This window comes from Crinia signifera, chromosome 4 (assembly GCF_055691185.1).
Source record: "Crinia signifera chromosome 4, ASM5569118v1, whole genome shotgun sequence".
Lineage (NCBI taxonomy): Eukaryota > Metazoa > Chordata > Amphibia > Anura > Myobatrachidae > Crinia > Crinia signifera.
The window spans coordinates 203,494,968-203,515,425 of NC_139220.1; the positions used below are offsets into that span (position 1 = coordinate 203,494,968).

At 43.6% G+C, this 20,458-nt stretch overlaps 1 protein-coding gene across 4 annotated transcripts in view; it reads left to right on the top strand.

The window, feature by feature from the left end:
- Positions 1-1,937: 1,937 nt before the first annotated feature.
- ACSBG1 (acyl-CoA synthetase bubblegum family member 1) overlaps positions 1,938-20,458 on the top strand; it is a 71,671-nt gene continuing 53,150 nt past the window's right edge. Inside the window, exons 1-4 of one of the 4 annotated variants that reach the window (XM_083183473.1) lie at positions 1,938-2,130; positions 11,269-11,442; positions 13,147-13,241; positions 18,100-18,317. In XM_083183473.1, the coding sequence (XP_083039599.1) occupies positions 11,408-11,442; positions 13,147-13,241; positions 18,100-18,317 (348 nt within the window). In that variant the 5' untranslated portion in view covers positions 1,938-2,130; positions 11,269-11,407. The remainder of the gene's footprint in view (positions 2,131-11,268; positions 11,443-13,146; positions 13,242-18,099; positions 18,318-20,458) is intronic. The other 3 variants (XM_083183474.1, XM_083183475.1, XM_083183476.1) reach the window with 3 other exon arrangements.

The window sequence follows — 20,458 nt, forward strand, 5'->3', positions numbered from 1 at the left end:
GCATAAGGCATTTTTTGCCTAGGGCGCCGGCCCCTGGAGGGCGATATTAAGCAGCAGAAAAAACAGCAGCAGCGGCAAAGCTCCTGAGGAGAGCAGGAAGAAAGAAGGAGCTCTCTCCCCCCTGGAGCCCATCCCCCTCCCGTGGAGCGCAGCGGTGGCAGCGGCCGCATCACCCCTCTCCGCCCGTGGAGTGTGTGAGCGCTGGGGTGCCCCCCGCCCCCGCCTGCCCCAATCCTCTACAGGGATTAGTCCTTTTGAACTTCTCTATGGGAGACAACCCAGAGGGATTCTGAATCTATTAAAAGAAGGGTGCCAAGAACCTAACGTTGTTCAGTTTGTGTCCCAATTGTATGGCTGACTCATGGATGAACACATGGAAGGGCTCAACAGCTTTAAAAAATTAATTATGACAATTAATTATGACATCAACACAGTCATCCCATCCTTTAAACTGGGAGACAAGGTGCTAGTGTTTGTGCCCACTACTAAAAGCAAGATGTATGCACAGAGGTACAAATCTGCCATATATATCTGTTGAAACCTTGGAAAGAAAGCTCTGTTCTTGTGTAGTTTCATGGCAGCAGTTACGTAGTTAGCGTAGCGTCCCTGTCAGAATCAGCAAAGTGTTCCCATGGCGTAGCGTAGGCAGCGTCCGTGTCAGTATCAGCATAGTGTTCCCACCCATTTGCGGCTAGCCGGAGCTTATGTAGCTAGCGTAGTCAGTCATGCATCGCTTATGTAGCTCGCGTAGTCAGTCATGCATCGCTGTCAGTATCAGCGTTGTGTTCCCACCCATTCGCGGCCAGCCGGAGATTACACAGTTAGCCTAGTCAGTCAGCGCTTATTACATTGTGTGGGAACCATTTACCATTTTAACCTGCCTTACATGACAGGTGTGAATATGTTCCTGAAACACCCCCACTATCCACACCAGCCTGAAGCATAGCAAACGTAGCGAGCCCCGCGAGGGGACGGTAATATTGTGTGTAGGAGACTTTGACACATAGGGCGAGAGGTAATGCGGTGCAAGTCCAGTGGCTGCAGGGGATGCCGGACAAATTCAGAGGTTTTTTTTTGCAAAGGGGCAGTCATTTAATATCCATGGTTTTGCCTTGTAAATGACTGGCCCTTTTAAAATCTTCCAAGTTCAACTTGTATCACAATACATTGGACACATATGGTTTTACATATATGGGAACAACTCTTTATATTCTCCCCTTTAATGAGCAGTATATATCCTGTGGTATGTTGATCTCTATTCATCCATAAGTTGAGATATGCTTGAAATGCATGCAACTTTCTGGTATATCTTGTACTTATGAAGGCCCCGTTTATGCCCATATTTGTGGTGTGTTTGTGGAAAACCAGGGCCCATTGCCTGCATTTGTCCCCTAGGCTAAAAGTTGCCAGTCAGCCCTGCCCCCTGATCAAGGCAATTGTATTCTGCAAAATAACCGCAGGTAACGGATTAATGTTTCCTTTACCATTGGTATAAAGAACAAGGGTTATGTCCATTCTGGCAACTAACTGTGTTAATTACCAACGAAGTGTTAACACTTCAGACTATAAAGTAAAATGACTATTTTTCCATCTGCTGGGTACCAAAACATATTTTTTACTGAAAATAAAAATATCAGTATTGCCCTGATAATAATGAGCACATTTTGGAACAACTGGCTGCAATTCAGCGAAGGCAACTGGGAAAAGATTGTAAGCCTCACAGTCACACAAAGATCTGCTTGTTCAGCGCTCTAAATCTCATCCTAATTCCACTGTGTATCTATTATCCTTACACACAATGACTTATAGAGAGGCACCGATCTCCACAGCTCAGAAAAGATTTCTTATTGGCCAGAATGCAGACAAAGGTTGGATTTGCATGTAAAAGAACTTAAACTTCATTGAAATTCCTCACACGTCCAAAATAGGGAGAAAACAAGAACCTTGAAGGAACGAAAACTTATTTTTGACATCCACCAACTTCCTCTGTGAGAAAGACAAGGGACACTTGTTGTCCATCTACAGTGAATTTCTGCTTTTTGGAATATAAAAATCAATGTTCAGACATCATTTAAGATGATGGTTTCCCAACAAGTCTGAAAGATTCCAGTGAAAAGCGTAAGTGTCCAGGTAAATATACTGGGGGGTTTTGGTGCACACATCGCTATGCTTATATTGTATATTTTGTTTGCAAAAATAATATTTTATTTCCAGAACTTGCAATGCTCAGCATTGTATTTGTGTGACTTGGAGACATGTAGGCATGTAGCACATGTGAACATGCTTTAGGCCAGTTCCTTACAATGTTGTTGTAAACTGGAAATTCGGCATAGTGTGTTAGTTATACTCTGTAATCTTATGAATATATAGTGCAAAGTTCCTTCCTTGTATTCTGTGCAAATGGCAAATTGTTCCATTATCTGCAGGAACAGTACATAACATGACATATTATTTTTGTATGCACCTATATTCAGTAATATCTGGGAACATAGTATAAAAGTGAAGTTCCCTGAGGAAAGTTCACTAAAGCACTGAAATGGTGGATAGACCCAGCTTATCATGGCTCCTTGCTTGAAATACTGAAGTCCCTTGAGTGCAACTTGATATGGCTTTGCTGTGGTTTTCCAGGAAGGCGCCATTTCCATAGTATATCATTCTGGGTGCATGAGTGCCAGTGCCAGTATATACAGTATGTTTTTTATTATACATATAGGGCCAGATGCACTAAGCTTCAAAAGTGATAAAATGGAGAGTGATAAACAGCCAGCCGCTGCTACCTGCCATGTCACAGGCTGTGTTTGAAAAATGTCAGGCAGGAGCTTATTGGCTGGCTGTTTATCACTCTCCAATGTATCACTTTTGAAGCTTAGTGCATCCGGCCAATAATCCTTAAATAAACCTGGAAAATATTACAGTATTTTATTATTTATTTATTTATATAGCACCAGCATATTCCATTATAATTTACAATTGGGAATAAAGCAGTGATAAAACTGGACTGTGTAACAGCAAACAGGGAAAGAGAAGAAGAGGCCCCAAGTTACAAGAATCATTTTATGAATGAGGATAAGTTATATACCTTTCTTTAGCTTCTCTCCGTGAGGAGACGCTGCTGTACATTTCAGGGGAAAGGACAAATGCTGGTGTCAGCAAACTCCTCCCCCATTCTTTAACCCTTCGTGTGCCAACAGCTCTGTGAGAGATGCACAAAATATGTGAGAGATGTGCAAAATATCAGCTAAAAATGCCAACATCGCTCTCATTTGTTATATGAATCCAAATAAATGTTGTGTAAAAAAAGATAATATTTCCTATAAAAGGTAAACATTACAGGTCATTATGATGAAAAAAATGTTTGACAAATTCACTTGGCACTCGAAGGGTAAGAATGCTGCGTTCCGTGTGTGAAATGATGCAAAATGACACAATTTTTATCATTTTAGTTCCGCCTCCTCCTCATCTCCCAGAGATTGGAGGTATTTGTTTCGCTATCCTGCCTGCAGGGGGTCTTTCCATTCTTCTGGGGTGTAGGGGACTCCCCGATAAATCAGTATTTTTCCACAATTTCCTGGAGAGTAGGGAAATGATGCATAAGTGTTATTAGAGTATTTTAATGTCCATCTGTCATACAGCTCTGCTGTACTGTATAAGTTGGAGTTTTACTAATACTACTGATACATTCCATTTCTCATCCTTTCTGTCATCAGCACAGAAATGCTATATACTGTAGTGACTTTAATTGCCAAAACACATATTTGTATAGTAAATGACCTGATTATTTAATCAGTCACTAAAGTCTTATCGTATTATCTTTAGTAAATGATTTCTAATGTCTCTGGATATAACATGTGCTCTGTAGGAAAGTACATCTAGGACAAATTTGCTGATATAATATAATGTAAGTACTGAACTGAGAAATGTAAAACTTACAATGCATGATCTCCTGATTAGGGAAAATAGGGGAAGATGTATGATGTGTCGATATGTGGGAGAAGGGTATCAGCGCACGTTATGTGCACTGATACCGCTTCTCCCCCATGTATGAAGCAGCCGGGATGTATGCGCCCCTGTCCATATCGGCGCTGCTATCAAAATGATAGCAGGCCGAATGTATGAACGGTCAGCATCGCTGACCGTTCCGCAGGAAGCCGGGTTTGGCTTCACCAGCATCAGGCTGGCGAAGCCCTATCTAAACAGCAGGGACAGCGCTGTCCCTGCTGTTAGGTCTGGGCTGCGCTGGGGATCTCGCGTGAACAGCGAGATCCCGCGCATGCCTAGTGCGGCCGGCCGGGGGACAGGAGATAGTGCATTAGTATTAACTGATGCGCTATCTCCAGAAAGGGACATCGCCGAAGGGGGGAGTTAACGCTCCCCCGCTTCGGCAGACAAGATGTTAATACATCTTGTCGATGTCCCTTCCTGCTTCGCCTCGCTATTGAGGCGAAGCAGGAAGTATCATAGCGGCGCGATAAGCGCTGCTATGATACATCTGCCCCACAGTTACATAGGACAGTAGAATATATGGTAGTGACTATATTAAAGTTATAGCAGGGTCATCTGGGACAAACTGTTGAGATATTATGGCTTCTTCTATATTAGCACAGCCCCGGCTGTTGCTGAGATTCTTGATGCATCAGTTGACACTGAAGTATACTGTACATTCTATCAAGTACAGATGGATGTTACAAAGCAGCAGCTGGCAGTGACGTGTCCTTGCTGTGTGTGTGCATTCACTAGTATGACAGTTAGTGAGTCCTTAGAACGACTGAGTATGCATCTAAGCCGCAGCATGGGTGCGCAACCGCACGTACTAACAAAATCAGCTATTTTGTACTCGCAGCCACACTGATTGACAGGAAGTCAGCATTTGTTGGTTGTAAACTGAGGTTTTCGGGGAGTGTTAGGAAAAACGCAGGTGTACACCAGCATTTCAGGGAGAGCGTGTGATGTCAGCTCTGACCTAGATCAGCCTGTGTCAGCCGCAGCGGTGTGAAAGGGTCAGGGTCATGCACGGATTGCACACAGAAAACTAATTCCATGGTGAGTAAGTTGGGAATGGATTTATAGCTGTGCAACTATCTACGATATTTTCCCAAGCTATGTGTATACTTGCTAGGCTGGGATTACACTCTGGCAGGTCAATGGCTACTGCATTTGATGGCAGGATGCTGCGATTTCACACAGCAGAGATCAGGTCTGAATAATGGGCCCCATTTATCAGCAATCACAATTTATGGATTTCCAGATACAGGGATTTTTTGGCCAGATAAATGGATTTTACAATCTATCTGACTTTGCCCACACATTACAGATTTATTTCAGTGATCGGCAGATTTTTCCATCTAAAGATTGCATCTGCATATCTGGAAATTGCCCCAATCGATTGTCATTTCAGCTGTTCATAATGTAAATAGATGAAGAAGACGAATTGGGAATGCCCACACATATAAAAAAGATCTGCAGGTACTTGTGTATTTTGGTGGCGTCCATCGCATCGCATACCATAACGCATGCGATGGTATGCGATGCGACGCGATTTCGTGCCATAGTGTGCGATGGCATACAATTTTCAAATTATATGCCATTGTACATGGCATACAATGCCATACGATGCGATGCGATTAAACATTGTATAAGCACCCTAATGGGTGCTTATACAATGTTAAGCACCCTAATGGGTGCTTACAATGTTAAATGCACCCCCACGCCACCCCCCCACTATAAACGTGAACCCGAAGCGTGGCGAGCGCAGCGGTACGCGTCCTACGACCTTTTCATACCCCCACTATCCACGTCGGCGTGGAGTTGAGAATAGAAAGTGTGGCGAGCGCAGCGAGCCCCGCGAGGGGAAGCGGATACCTTCACAGGTATCCGCGTCCCCTGGCGGGCTTCACAGGTGTCCGCGTGGCGAGCCACGCGAGGGGACGCGGACACCTGTGAAGCCCGCCAGGGGACGCGGATACCTGTGAAGGTATCCGCGTCTTCTCGCGGGGCTCGCTGCGCTCGCCACGCTTCGGGCTCGGTGGCTCGCTGCGCTCGCCACACTTTCTATTCTCAACTCCACGCCGACGTGGATAGAGGGGGTATGAAAAGGTCGTAGGACGCGTACCGCCGCTCCTCGCGGGCTCGCTGCGCTCGCCACGCTTCGGATTCACGTTTATAGTGGGGGGGTGGCATGGGGGTGCATTTAACATTGTAAGCACCCATTAGGGTGCTTATACGATTTTTCATCGCATAGGGGGTCAAAATCGAATCGCATCGCATGCCATCGGGTACATGGCATGCGATGCGATGCGTTCATCGTACAATGCTGAAATCGGGCGCCGCCAAAATACACAAGTACCGATCTGCAGATAATACCAGATTATTATACATGTTTAAAAACCTGATTAAGCAATCGATTGGCGATTTTGATTGGGATTGCCAAAAAGGGGAGCCCACACATCTAAAATTAATTGTGGCAATCATCTCCATATCTGAAAATTGTCACAATTAATTGCTGACCCCCACTGCTTCCTGCAAGAAAATGATGGTTTAGAATTTATATTTGCAAGACTCCATTTCATTTTTTCATTGGTGTGACGTACCTGTGATACTGGGGTACTTAGACCTGAACATTTGGCTAGGTGATAATCAAATGACTGCACATGCTTGTAGTAGACATGATCAAGGCTGTTTGGGGGTGGTAACCGGACTAGGAGTGTCAGGGAAAACTCAGACATGCCCAGGCATTGGAAGGGAAATTGTGTGGAGTCAGCTCCAGCCCCGATCACCCTGTTTGCATCGCACCTGCAGAGTAGGTCCTGGGTTAGGCACAGACTGCACACACTGGATAAATCATTAAGTGGTGAGCGGCTTGCGTATGGCTTTGCTGATAGTCGCTGATCAGTGTCATTTTCGCAAGTTATTCACAAGCCTTGCACAGCAATTGGCATGCTGGCACAGGGTGGGATTTCACTCTGGCTGGGTGGTGATTACATGATCGCAGGGCTCTGCAACCATAGGTGTGCACACATTGAGACTTAAGGGTGCAAAGGCACCCCCTAATGCTGTGCCCACCCTTATGAACACCTCCCTACCAGCAATACCTTTTACCAAAGACTTTTGCTTTTTAGAACGGTATTTCATTGAAAGAAGCACCCATCAATCAATTATGTGTGTTTTGCATTGTTACTTGTACCAGACCATTGTCATATCACTACATACCTGTCATCCATATATATTTTTTACTTTATTTGCATGTATTATTATACTGAGAGACGTTTTATATTGTAGCGAGTACCAATAGTTTATGGTAGACACGCCTGATTGGCGCTGTTAGACACACCCAATGGGCGGTGTTATACATGCCCAATATGTGGTGCTAGGTAGACCCCTTTGACGGTGCACCCCCCAATGTGCTGCGCATGCCTATGTCTGCAACTTAGCAGCCCAGCGATCAGGTCTGAATAACCCCCACAGTCTTTGATTTGGCTTTATCATTCCACTTGAATGGTATTCTATATGTTGTTTATCAGAATAATGGTCAAGATGCGAAGGTAGAAGCATGGCCACCATGTTTTAGGTACCAATGGCTGCGTGTAAAGTCATAATAATCACGTACATCATTTCTGTATTTGTGCAAACGTGTTTTGCAGAAACACATGTAAATATTTGATTCAATGACTAAAATATATGGAACTTATGGCCTGATATATAGAGAACCTGCATGGATGTGTCAGGAATCCACTGAGAAAAAAGTGCTCTCTGTAATCAGAGGTTGGTTTTTCTGGAAGGGGGATGTTATGTTAGTGAGTGAGATGTATTATCGTAGAACTGGTACAATCTGGTACAGTCAGCAGCTCACAGGTACTTTATGCATCTCAAGTGTGCAGCAGTGTAATCCTAGAACACATTTCTACCACACATTTCTAATCACTGAAAACATTATGCAAAATACATGGGTTCTTGTTTCCTAGCACGGCGCCCGTCGGGGTTGCATACCTTAAGTTAAGGTACTTAAGGTATGCGATCAACGCGATGGACGCGATTTTCTGTCAATTACCAGCCTTTATTGCCGGCAAAGAGATAATGGCATGCAATGAGATCAACGCGATCAACGCAATTTTACATAGGGTACAATGTTAAATGGCCCCCAGACCCATTGTATGCCCCCCCCCCCCCCATTGTTAACGCCACCCCACTATTGACGCCAACCGGAAGCGTGGTGAGCGCAGCGAGCCCGCGAGGTGCGGCCGTACACGTACTCTGACCTTTTCATACCCCCACTATCCACGTCGGCGTGGAGTTGATATTATATAGTGTGGCGAGCGCAGCGAGCCACCGAGCCCGAAGCGTGGTGAGCGCAGCGAGGGGATGCATAATACCTGTGAAGTAATGCGCGTCCGCTCGCCACGCTTCGGGCTCGGTGGCTCGCTGCGCTCGCCACACTATGTAAAATCAACTCCATGCCGACGTGGATAGTGGGGGTATGAAAAGGTCGGAGGACGCGTACCGCTGCGCTCGCCACGCTTCGGGTTGCCGTTCATCGTGGGGTGGCGTTAACAATGGGGGGGGCATTTCACCCATGAGGGGGCTATGCAATTAAAATTGGGGTTTCGGGGGCTTTTAACATTGGGCCCAATGGAAAATGGTCTCAGGGACCATTTTACATTGATTCCAATGTAAAAATTGCGTCGATAGCATGTCATACGATTTGGCTGCATGCAATGCGATCGACGCGATTTTTTTGTCCCGATGCTTAAGATAAAAATCGCTGGCGCCGTGCTAGGAAACAAGTACCAATACATGTTATTGTCTTATCACTGGACTGAAACAAATGGAAATGTCACTACTGATAGAGGGCACTTAATAAGTCTGATGGAATAATTGTCTTTATATCTTACAGATGGAGCAGGCTCCATCTTTACAGGAGAAACAAACAAATTGTTCTGTGGTGAGCTATCAAACAGCAGCTGGCACAAGGGTTTGTCACGCCCAATGTATTTTTAGTAAAAAGAAAGAGGGTGTGTGCCAGCGCTGGCTGTAATAAATCTATAATACACGGTTCTCAAAAGTATATAACAATTTATTGATTATAATAATATAATAAAAATAAAAATAAAATAATTTTAAAAGATAAATCACTCTAAAAACAAATAGTCCATAGCACACAATCATGAAAGACTATCTCAGGGGATAATTGATCTTGTTTTTTTGAGCTGTTTGGGAAATAGTAAATGAAAAGGCTGTATATTACCATCCTATTTGTGCCTGGTCGGTTTTGGAAGCCAGGATCTGTGACGGAATGTCCTTAGGTTTGTCCTTTAATTTCAAGGACTCAGGATGTCCCAATGAGTATGTCCTCTTGAATAGACTGGATGATTAGGAATAAAGCTGTATCCCATACGATTTTTGAATCCAGAAATTTTGGAGGATCATCTGTGGGAGGGTGGACACGTCACTTGACAGGTGAGGGATGGAAGGGTTTCACAGCAGCATTAGTCACTTGAGCACAAGTGACTAATGCTGCTGTGAAACCCTTCCATCCCTCACCTGTCAAGTGACGTGTCCACCCTCCCACAGATGATCCTCCAGAATTTTTGATTTCAAAAATCGTATGGGATACAGCTTTATTCCTAATCATCCAGTCTATTCAAGAGGACATACTCATTGGGACATCCTGAGTCCTTGAAATTAAAGGACAAACCTAAGGACATTCTGTCACAGATCCTGGCTTCCAAAACCGACCAGGCACAAATGGGATGGTAATATACAGCCTTTTCATTTACTATTTCCCAAACAGCTCAAAAAAACAAGATCAATTATCCCCTGAGATAGTCTTTCATGATTGTGTGCTATGGACTATTTGTTTTTAGAGTGATTTATCTTTTAAAATTATTTTATTTTTATTTTTATTATATTATTATAATCAATAAATTGTTATATACTTTTGAGAACCGTGTATTATAGATTTATTACAGCCAGCGCTGGCACACACCCTCTTTCTTTTTCCATCTTTACAGGGGCTGGCGATTGTATCGACAGCCCCTGCCAGTGACCGGCTCTCGCCAGGGGCGCGCGCACGAGATACTCACACGTCCCATGGCTACGGTGCTTTCTCCGCCGCCCGCCGCCTCCCCCGGTGCCCCCTTGCCACCCCGCCGTCCCCCTATCCCTGCCCGTCTTCCTGAAGAGGAGATGGGCAGGTTGCTGCCGCTGCGCCGTCCTGAAACTGGGACGCAGGCATGCCGGGAGGGTAGGCAAGTATGCTTTATATTCTATACAGAACTATTAGACACAGTTGTCCTAAATCATACAAATCAAACCTAACATTTTAAGTATATCCTTCATTATTATACAAGCCAAGTGTGAAGTGGCAGAGAGCAATCATGCAGACACCTCCAGCTCACAATGTATTGCTAAACCCAGCCATAGTTAATGCATAGAGAAACTGCTACTGAGAATTATATCCCTATTGTACAATCAAAATGCTAGGAAATCTGTCATCCACATGGCACAGAGACAGCAAGGTCCTGATGACCTCAGTACACTGACTACTTTTCAATTAATAACTAGATTTTTAGAAGTTATATTGGAGATTCAGGAGATTGGGTGAGAAGGTGAGGAAATTAGAAGGATGTTGAGGGATCCCCTGTCCTTTGTATTTAAATCAAGTGTATTTTATTGATTTTCATAAAACTTAAAAATAAACAATAAGAAAAAAAATAACAGTGTCAATTTTGTATGCATTTCTCAAACAAGATCAGTAACGGAATAAAACAATCCCAGACGTGCATATAGCAATAAGTATTGGTAGAGCTAAGGGCTGTAGATAGTCATGTGTGTGAGGCCGGATGGCACACCCCAGAGACACTAAGCATGACAACAATAGCCTATCATTCGTTGTGAGTAATATAAAATTGTGAATCTTGCCAGAGACCCCAAACTTGCTCATGTGAAAGGGTAGTACAGGTCGAGTATCCCGTATCCGAATATCCGTTATCCGAATTATTCCGAAATACGGACATTCCAGAAAGTGAAAAAAAAATTTTTTTTTGCTAAAAACTCACTGGGGACATATGTAACAGCATCACTGGGGACATGATATGTAACTGGCACTATATATGTGCAAGACAATGATTGCTTGGCATTCAAATTCAGTGCTGAGATAGTACACACATTTTGTTTCACGTTTTGAAACCTTGTTTTTTGAACAATTAAAATATGTTTGTGTGTATTTTATGTGGTAATAAAATATATTTGTGTGTATATTATGTGTTTATACAGCATAAATGCAAGATACTTCAAAATACATCATTGAAATATTAAAATATTCCGAAATACGGAATAATCCGTTATCCAAAATTCTCCTGGTCCCGAGCATTTTGGATACGGGATACTCAACCTGTATTGAAGAAGGCAATCCATGCAGCAGGAGTTGGGGAATCAGAACTCATTCAGGTATGGGCAATGCAAACTCAGGCCAAAGTAAGGAGGGTACTTGTTTCCTATCTGGGCGCCCGTCGTGGTGATCGCGGGTACATTTATGTCTGGCCGCGACGCGACCGACGCGATGCCCGCGATTTCCCATTGAAACCCATGTTAAACATGGAAATCGTGTCGGTCGCGTCGCGGCCAGACATAAATGTACCCGCGATCACCACGACGCGATGCTCCCGATTTACCATAGGATTCAATGTTAAAAGGCCCGATGGACCCGATTTTACTGTTAAATGGCTCAATGGACCCGATTTGGCCATAGGAATCAATGTTAAATGGGCCACATAGCCCATTAACCCTTAAATGTCCCCCCAAATTTTTAACGCCACCCCACGATCCACGCCAACCCGAAGCGTGGCGAGCGCAGCGAGCCCGCGAGGGGCGGCGGTACGCGTCCTCTGACCTTTTCATGCCCTACTATCCACTAGGGCGTGGAGTGAGAATAGAATAGTGTGGCGAGCGCAGCGAGCCACCGAGCCCGAAGCGTGGCGAGCGCAGCGAGCCCCGCGAGGGGACGCGGATACCTTCACAGTTATACGCGTCCCCTCGCGGGCTTCCCAGGTGTCCATGGCGACGCGGACACCTGGGAAGCCCGCGAGGGGACGCGTTTACCTGTGAAGGTATCCGCGTCCCCTCGCGGGGCTCGCCACGCTTCGGGCTCGGTGGCTCGCTGCGCTCGCCACACTATTCTATTCTCACTCCACGCCCTAGTGGATAGTAGGGCATGAAAAGGTCGGAGGACGCGTACCGCCGCCCCTCGCGGGCTCGCTGCGCTCGCCACGCTTCGGGTTCGCGTTGATGGCGGGGTGGCGTCAACTACTTTTGGGGGGATATTTTTATGTTCAGGGGTGTTTTTGCCCCATTTCCCATTGTTCCCTATGATAATTTGGGGAAATTGATCCATTTAACATTGTTTCCTATGGTAAATCGCGGTCATCGCGGGTAAATTGAAGCATTTAACATTGTTCTCTATGGGAAAATCGCGGGCATCGCGTCTGGCACATCGCACCCGATTTTTTATCAGCCGCGATGCCCGCGATGGCCCCGATTTTACCCCCGATGACCGCGATTATGATCGTGGGCGCCCAGATAGGAAACAAGTACCGTAAGGAGATTTATAACATATAAGCTGAGGTGGCTGGGAAGGGCCTCCTCCAATTCCAAACCAAAAATACATATGCGAGGAGACAGAAGAGGTAGCTGAATACCCATATCCCAGATATTGGACGTGAGGACATTACCATAGCAGATGCCAGAAACCAGTCCCACCCGTAGAGAATTTGGTGTATGTATCTGATGCAGCAAACAGCAAATCTGGAGCAATTTGGTGGGGGTCCAGTAGACCCTGTGAAGAATATACAGTTGGAGTTGCTGGAATCTGGCATATGCCGTGGTACCTCTAGGGAAAGTAAGCACTTGAGCCCATTCCTCATCCACAAGAGTTCCTAAATCAGTCACCCATTTAGTACGCAATGAACATAAACCCCTCGCCCCAGTATAGAATTAAATTTTTTATTTTTAATGAGACCCATTTATTGCTCCCTTCCTTTTTAAAAAGAATTGTCATATACTTGTCCTATATAAACTTGAATACAATGCTCCAACAAATGATTAAATATTTTATTGTTTGTTTCTATGTGATGCAATGTGTTTTTGCCCCATCAGGCAAGAGGCAAAGGAGCCAATAAATTTGGACTCAAAGTTCATGGACTCTCCCATTGCTGACCCACCACTGGAGATTGCCAGCAAGAAGTCTACAGGTGAAAATAGCTTATACACTGACATGATTTACGCCTTGTTTGACAATGTGATTGTGGAGGTAAATGTAATAAACATGATCATAGATGAATATGTGTAAGTCTTCTCAGAATGATTGTGAACAAGTCCCTGCAAATGTGTGCCAGGTTTCTCTGTGGGTATTATGTGAGGGGATTCAGAGCGGTGTGGTGCCCTATGCCGTCCAGGTGTAGCTTGGCCACTTACCTGGCTCAGAACCCTCTCACCTTCAGGCTGTGATGAACCATGGTCCTGGTATCTCACTTGCACCCAGACACAATGACCTAGGGAGGAGAGAAGGTGAGTACTGTCCTTCCTAGACGCCGACTGATGCACCCTCCATCCTGCAACTTGTCTTCAAAGGGAGCTTCTTGGCCTTAGAGCCCAAATTAACACCTATTGGCACTTGTGCACCTTAGGTGAAAACTTGACCTTGCACCGAAGGCCCACGGTCCGCCCAGAAGGAAGGGGTATAGAAAGCGACAAACACATAGAGACAGACGGACAGAGATGATGCTTACAAGCACTTATTTGCAATTCTTCCACTTCTCCACTTGCAGGTCCCTGTAAGGAGACAATGGCAACGCAGCCGTGCAGGGCCTAATTCTACCTAGTGTGGCACAACTAGCTAAACTACATTACATAGCCCTCAACAGTTCTATATCAAACTATACCCTGCATGGAAAACAACATGCACCACAATATCGCAGTGCAAGTACAAGAATGGGACACACAATCCTTTAAATCCGTCTATCATCTGCTTTACACTTCCCTATCTAAGTAGAACTGGCCAGGTCGTACACGCTCTGGATGTTTCCGCTGCTCCTACTTGGGGATCGGAGAGGTGACGGCCGCACGGCATGTCCACTTCTTAACACTCCTGCCTCTGCTGGTATACCTGAAAAAGGTGACAGCAGCAAAGCCTGTACACTTTTCAGTACCCAGGAAAAAAATTTCACTAAACCTAATAGTTTCACTCTTATATTGGACTCAGGCCTGTGAGCCTGCCTTATAGGGCCCTGTCAGTAGACGGCCTAGTGCCCCAGGCCACCTGTTACTCCTCTACAGGGGCTAAACTGCTGGGCCTAGTGCCCCCTAATTGCCTGCAGGTCTATTGCCTCTATGTGGCCAGGAACCAAGTGTCCGACTATGATAACCATGGGTTATCATAGCTACACTGGGCCCACGGGCCTAATTCCTTGCTAAAATGTACCACGGGCTTAGTGCCCAGTTATAAAGGCCTCTGGATATTGTGGCCACAGGCTGAGGGGGCCTGACTTTACCCCACAGGTCTAATGCCCGATCACCCGGTGGTCTAGGGAGGGGGTAGGTGGCCCAGGGCTTTTTTGCATTCCACCCTTGCTGGCCTCTCCAATCTATTGCCGCTGGCCCGTCCTGGCCTGTGACAGCACCACTTTTTTTCTTCTTCCAGATGGCGCCAGGAATCTTGGTCCTGGCGTCTACTTGCCTCTTCGGTGGCCACAAGAATTCTGGTTGCCGCTCCTGTCATCTTCGGGAGCCACTTTTGGCTTATATCTTTGGGAGCTCTTTAGCATTCTCTCCCAGCCGTCACACTCTCTTCTTCACCTCTCAGTGGCGTCTGACATCACGACGATGCCGGGAGCAGGGCCGAGTACAGTGCTGATTGGCTTGCCATGGCCTTTTCTGATTGGCCGCCAATTCGGGAGCCATGACTGGCCCCCGAATGGCACCAGTTTTTGTTGGTGGCAGCATTTTGTATTGGTGGCCGAATTGGCGCCAAGTTTGAAATTCCACTCGGGCCGTGTCACTCCCCACCATGCACTCAACTCTACCCACCACAATGCCAGCGCTGGGATCAGACCTTTGATCCCAATGCTGTCTGGAGCTGGGTCCCGCTGGGGACACAGTTCCCTCTCCCCAGCCTGCCGCTGCTGCTCCGGTGCTGAGAGCAGAGAAGCTGTCCCAGCTTCTGGCAGATCTTTACAATTATGTATATGTATATTTATGAGACTGGAAGAATGTATTACTGTGTGTTCATGTCAGTGGTTTTTCTTCAGTTTCCATACTGTCTGTGTAGTAAATTCAGTCAGTGTTAGAAATTTAGAGGAGTATTCAGACCTAAGGAAAAAACAAACTGTCCACTATGGACTATCAAGCGCTTATTTGGGCTAGATCACTATCAGGCGCTGATTTGGGCTAGATCCCAGCTGCTGTGTGGGGTGGGGTAGTCAGGCCCACTAAAAGGAAAGAACAAACAAATATGGTGACACTGCGCTGCTATTAGGAGGAATAAATTCTATTCACCACCATCGAATAAAAACATACATTTAATTCATAAATAGCTCATTTACACACGTAGTAATCGTAAACAACAATATATTCTTACTAAAAAACCCTTAAAAAAGGTACTTTAAAAAAAAAATAAAGTAAAAGGCAGCACATGTATGGTACTTTATTTTTTTTTTTTTTATTTTTTTTTTTTGTGTGTCAGGAGTTTTATTTGAAATTAATGAGAATACATTTTGCTGAAGGAGGAGCCGGTCGCAATGTTTGATGTTCCATAGAAAGAGAGAGGTTTTCCAGATTTTAAGACCCCATTGCAGTTCAGTATTGACCTTCTGTTACCATTGCATGCACGGGCTTAATGTAGGTGGTTCTCAGTTTGACTGTTAATGCTCAGCAATAAAGGGGCTTAAAAAGAATCCAGTTTCTACTTGTCATGGAAGTGACTTAAGTATGATAATAGCTGATGTGTATCTCTATGTCTAACATATTTTATTCATATTTATACAAATAACAATGTATAAGATTCTCAATAAATGCACAATTTACAAAAAAAATAAAAATAAAAAAAATAATAATATTAATAATAAAATAAATAATAATAATAAAAATAAATAAATAAGTACAATAATACAAGACAACGTCCTCCATGTTATTCAGTGAACATATCACGAGATTGCAAATTGACACATATATTTTGCTTTTAAAATATTTCCTATACCATTTTGAAAGTGTTGTTACCATATCTACTCTTACATTAATGTTTTAAGTTATTACGGATGAATAATGTTGAAGGACATAGTAAATATAAAATTAATAAAAAAAAAAAAAATTTAAATAAAATATAGCCCGGGGATATTCAATTTGTAAGAGTTCTTCAGAGATGCTTTTTCAAAAGAGTTATCATGTAAAAGGTCAAAATTAAAATTTATAATACTAGATTCACAAGATGGTCATGTTTTTTCCTGCCCTGTATAGATTGTGTGAAAACATACCATGGGTTCCATATTTTAATAAATTTTATGGAGTTGTTCTGTAGAAAAGCTGTTATCTTCTCCATTGAAGCTACAAACCAGATCTTATTTGCCACTGTTTGAACTGAAGGAGGGTTTTCATTCTTCCAGTGTGATGCAACTAGGCATCTTGCCGCACTTAGTATGTGGCTTGCTAATTTTTCTGAAAGAGGGTCCCAACAGAAAAGACCATGGGTCCCTAGTTACTTTAGTTAGTAATACTTTACTTAATAAATTTGCTACTTCTTCCCAATAAGCCACTATTTTAGGACAAGTCCACCATATGTGCAGGAAAGTGCCCGACTCACCACAACCTCTCCAGCATAGGGGGGAAGCTGAACTATACATTCTATTTAGTCTAGCTGGTACTAAGTACCAGCGATAATAAATTTTATATGCATTCTCCTTAATCAGGGTTGAGATTGAATTTTTAGATAATCGCTCCCGAATTACAGGCCAAGAATCTTCTTCTGGTGTATCTCCCAAATCAATCTCCCATTGGCGTTCAAAATTTGGTGCAGGGGGTTCTGATGATGTTAATAGTAAATTATATAAAGACGAGATCATTCCTTTCCTGAATGGTTCATCTAAACATGAGCGTTCCAAAGGAGATTTTAGCATCCTGGAGGGAAAATGATGGGTGTCTATATAGTGTTTTATTTGTAAGTATGTGAAGGCATTCAAATCTGGGAACGAATATTTTTCCTGCAAATCGCCTAGACTAATACAGATTCCCCCCTGGAGGACATCTGAGGCAAATGTATGGTACTTTCTAATTTTAAGGAATATACTGTATTGGAATACCAGTCTCTCTGGAAGCATATGTTAGTGGATAGTGTCCAAGTCCTGTTCCTATGGTGACCTCCAATTGCATGTGGAATATTTCCCAAAGCTGTCCTCATACACTCGCTATCTGCAGGTCCTCACTCGCTGAAAGCTTGTATATAGGCAAGGAGTATCCTGGAGTGGAGTAGTAGCTACAGCACAGGAAAGAGCTTTTGATCCATGGTTGGGGCTCAAAAAGTCCTGAATCAATTGTGCAGGTCTGGTCCGGGGCTGGAATATAACTGTAGATGGATCCAGTAAATCAAGTAAATTCTGATTGGTTACCCATAGCAGCAGCCCATCTGAAAAAGAACTCCCATCTTAGTAAATAAACCCCACTGTGTGGTTCGTTTTCTTCTTTAATATGGTCACGTCTATTATCCTAGATTATAGTATGAAGTACAGTATATTAGTACATAAGTAAATTGTAGGGAACAAGAACAATAGTTAAGGGACATGGGGCCAGATTCTCTAAGCTTCAAAAGTGATAAAATGGAGAGTGATAAACAGCCAGCTAATCAGCTCCTACCTGACATTTTTCAAACACAGTCTGTGACATGGCAGGTAGGATCTGATTGGCTGGCTGTTTATCACTCTCCATTTTATCACTTGAAGCTTAGAGAATCTGGCCCCATGTACTGAAATATTTTAACCAAAAATATGATTCTAGTTAGAAATATAGTTATTATGGAATAGTTGATAAATTCTTCTCATCCTTGTATGAAATGTGTCTGTGCAGATAAATTATGGACCACAGTTGCTGATGGATCAGTCCAATTACGCATTGACTCCTCATGTCCGCAGACTCCTATAACTGTCCACCAGATGTTTCTGGAGTGTGTGGCTAAATATGGTACTCTAGATGCCCTTTCAAGCAAGAAGGATGGGGTATTGGAACATGTTAACTTCATGGAGTACTATAACCTCTGTCGTCGAGCTGCCAAAAGCTTCCTAAAGGTGAGAATATTATTTCAGCCCTTCATTTAAAACAATTTAGCCGCATTCATATTTTTTTACACACACATTCATATTCTAATTCTGTACATAAACATGATCTGGGGAATCACTTCAGTTGGCCACATTGAGAGAGTATTGATGAACACAGCAACATAAGGGTGGTAAGCACTTTAACTATTACCCAGTGCGGACTGCTATTTGTATTATGCCAACAGCAAGTCCTGAATTGATCCCTAAGGTTATTCTTACAAAATGTACTATGATCAATGGACTTTATCAGCTTGCATATATGAGCAATTTTAGAGGATACATACTGTAGGTTTTATTTTGACTAAATATACATAAATTGTAAATGTATGTATGGTTTGGTTTTATTTTTGTTTTTGTGTTTATTCCAATTTATTTTATTTAACAGTTTTTTCCACATAAATCTAGTAGAAATAAGGTACCATCTGCACCACTGGGAACAGACACAGCCCGTGCCTTACCACACCTAGCTAAGTGCTCCAGTAGCATCGCTCGGACACTTATTTGTAACATTTATTTGTAACACCGTATTTAAGGCAAGAGTCATTTAGTATTCATTTGCATTGCACAAAATGAGTACACAAACATCACAGAGCGCAGGTCTCTGCACCCCTGTTTATAGTGATGACTACAGGAGACTAGCCCTCTCCCAGAGACCAGCAGCTGTAACAGAAAACCCCTGGAGGTGAGCGCTATACTAACCTTTACTATGTACAGTAGGTGGATGTTTTTCAGATGGCCACCTGTTGATTCAGTTGCATTCTTACAATTTTAATAAATGAAATGTATTAACGCAGTACCATTATCTTCTTAAGTCTGACCCTTCCACAATTCTGCGACAGATAGAGGCTGTAGGAGGCCAGTGCTGACGCCACACACACTCCATTAAAATGCCTGGTATGCCTGCGCTCTTTCTGAGACTCCCAGAAAACAGCAGGTTACCACCTCAAAACGTCAACTTCTTCTCAGTCAAATTGCGGGAGGATTGCGATTAGTTATTTCTGTGGCAGACACCGCGCTGCCGATCCCCTGGGACCTAAAGCCAGCACATACCTCTGCACATATGGTCATATGTGCTAACAGATACCCCCCCCCCACCCCCACCCCCACCCCCAGCACTATGGGCCAGATTCTCTAAGCTTCAAAAGTGATCAAATAGAGAGTGATAAACAGCCAGCCAATCAGCTCCTGTCTGACATTTTTCAAACACAGTCTGTGAGATGGCAGGTAGGAGCTGATTGGCTGGCTGTTTATCACTCTCCATTTTATCACTTTTGAAGCTTAGCGAATCTGGCCCTATGTGTGGTGTGATCTGCAGCCACCACTCGTCTCCATGCAAAAGAATGCACCCATTGCACTGCCAGGTCACTGGTAACTAATCAGTCCTGTTATTGCCATGTAACATTTATTCTCTACAGATTTAAGGCATATGTAAAAGAATCATGGGATGTGTATAAGAATCGCCAGCTCATAAAAGCCCCAACACTTAATCACTCACATTGGAGGCCATAGACAGAAAATCTGTACCTACCATAGGGCTGATAAAAGTTTCCATTGTGCAATTGATGGGTGATTCTAATGCACCAAGCGGTATTACAGCCTCTAAAGATGCACAAAGATGGCGTCTCAGTCCTTGAGCATACAGACGCAGGCTCATACACCAATGGAAGGGCATTCAGTACAATTAACGGGGCAGAAGATGCGAACGCAGAAGCATGTGTGTCCCTGATTCACCAGCATTTAACAGCAAGAAAATCAGGACAAAAACTGCTATTGTGGTAAAAGTGTTGTGTTTGGCTAATGGAACAGGCTTTATCTGTATCCCCCATAGATAAACAGTACGCCTCACTATTGGTGACATCTCATAACAGTGCTAAGAATACTATATTATACAGTATATATTTTATCCCTTAAATAAAGCAATTTTTATTGTTTCAAAAGTTTGAAAAAAAAAATCTTTTTTATAAAAAAATTTTGTCCAGTTTTAACTGTATTTCCAAAACATTTTAGTATTTCTTAGCTGCCTTTGCAAAATTGTTTTGCTAAATTGCTCCGATTAGAAATACTTTATTGCCCCCTGATAAGTGGCAATAAAAAAATAAGGTACTTGTGTA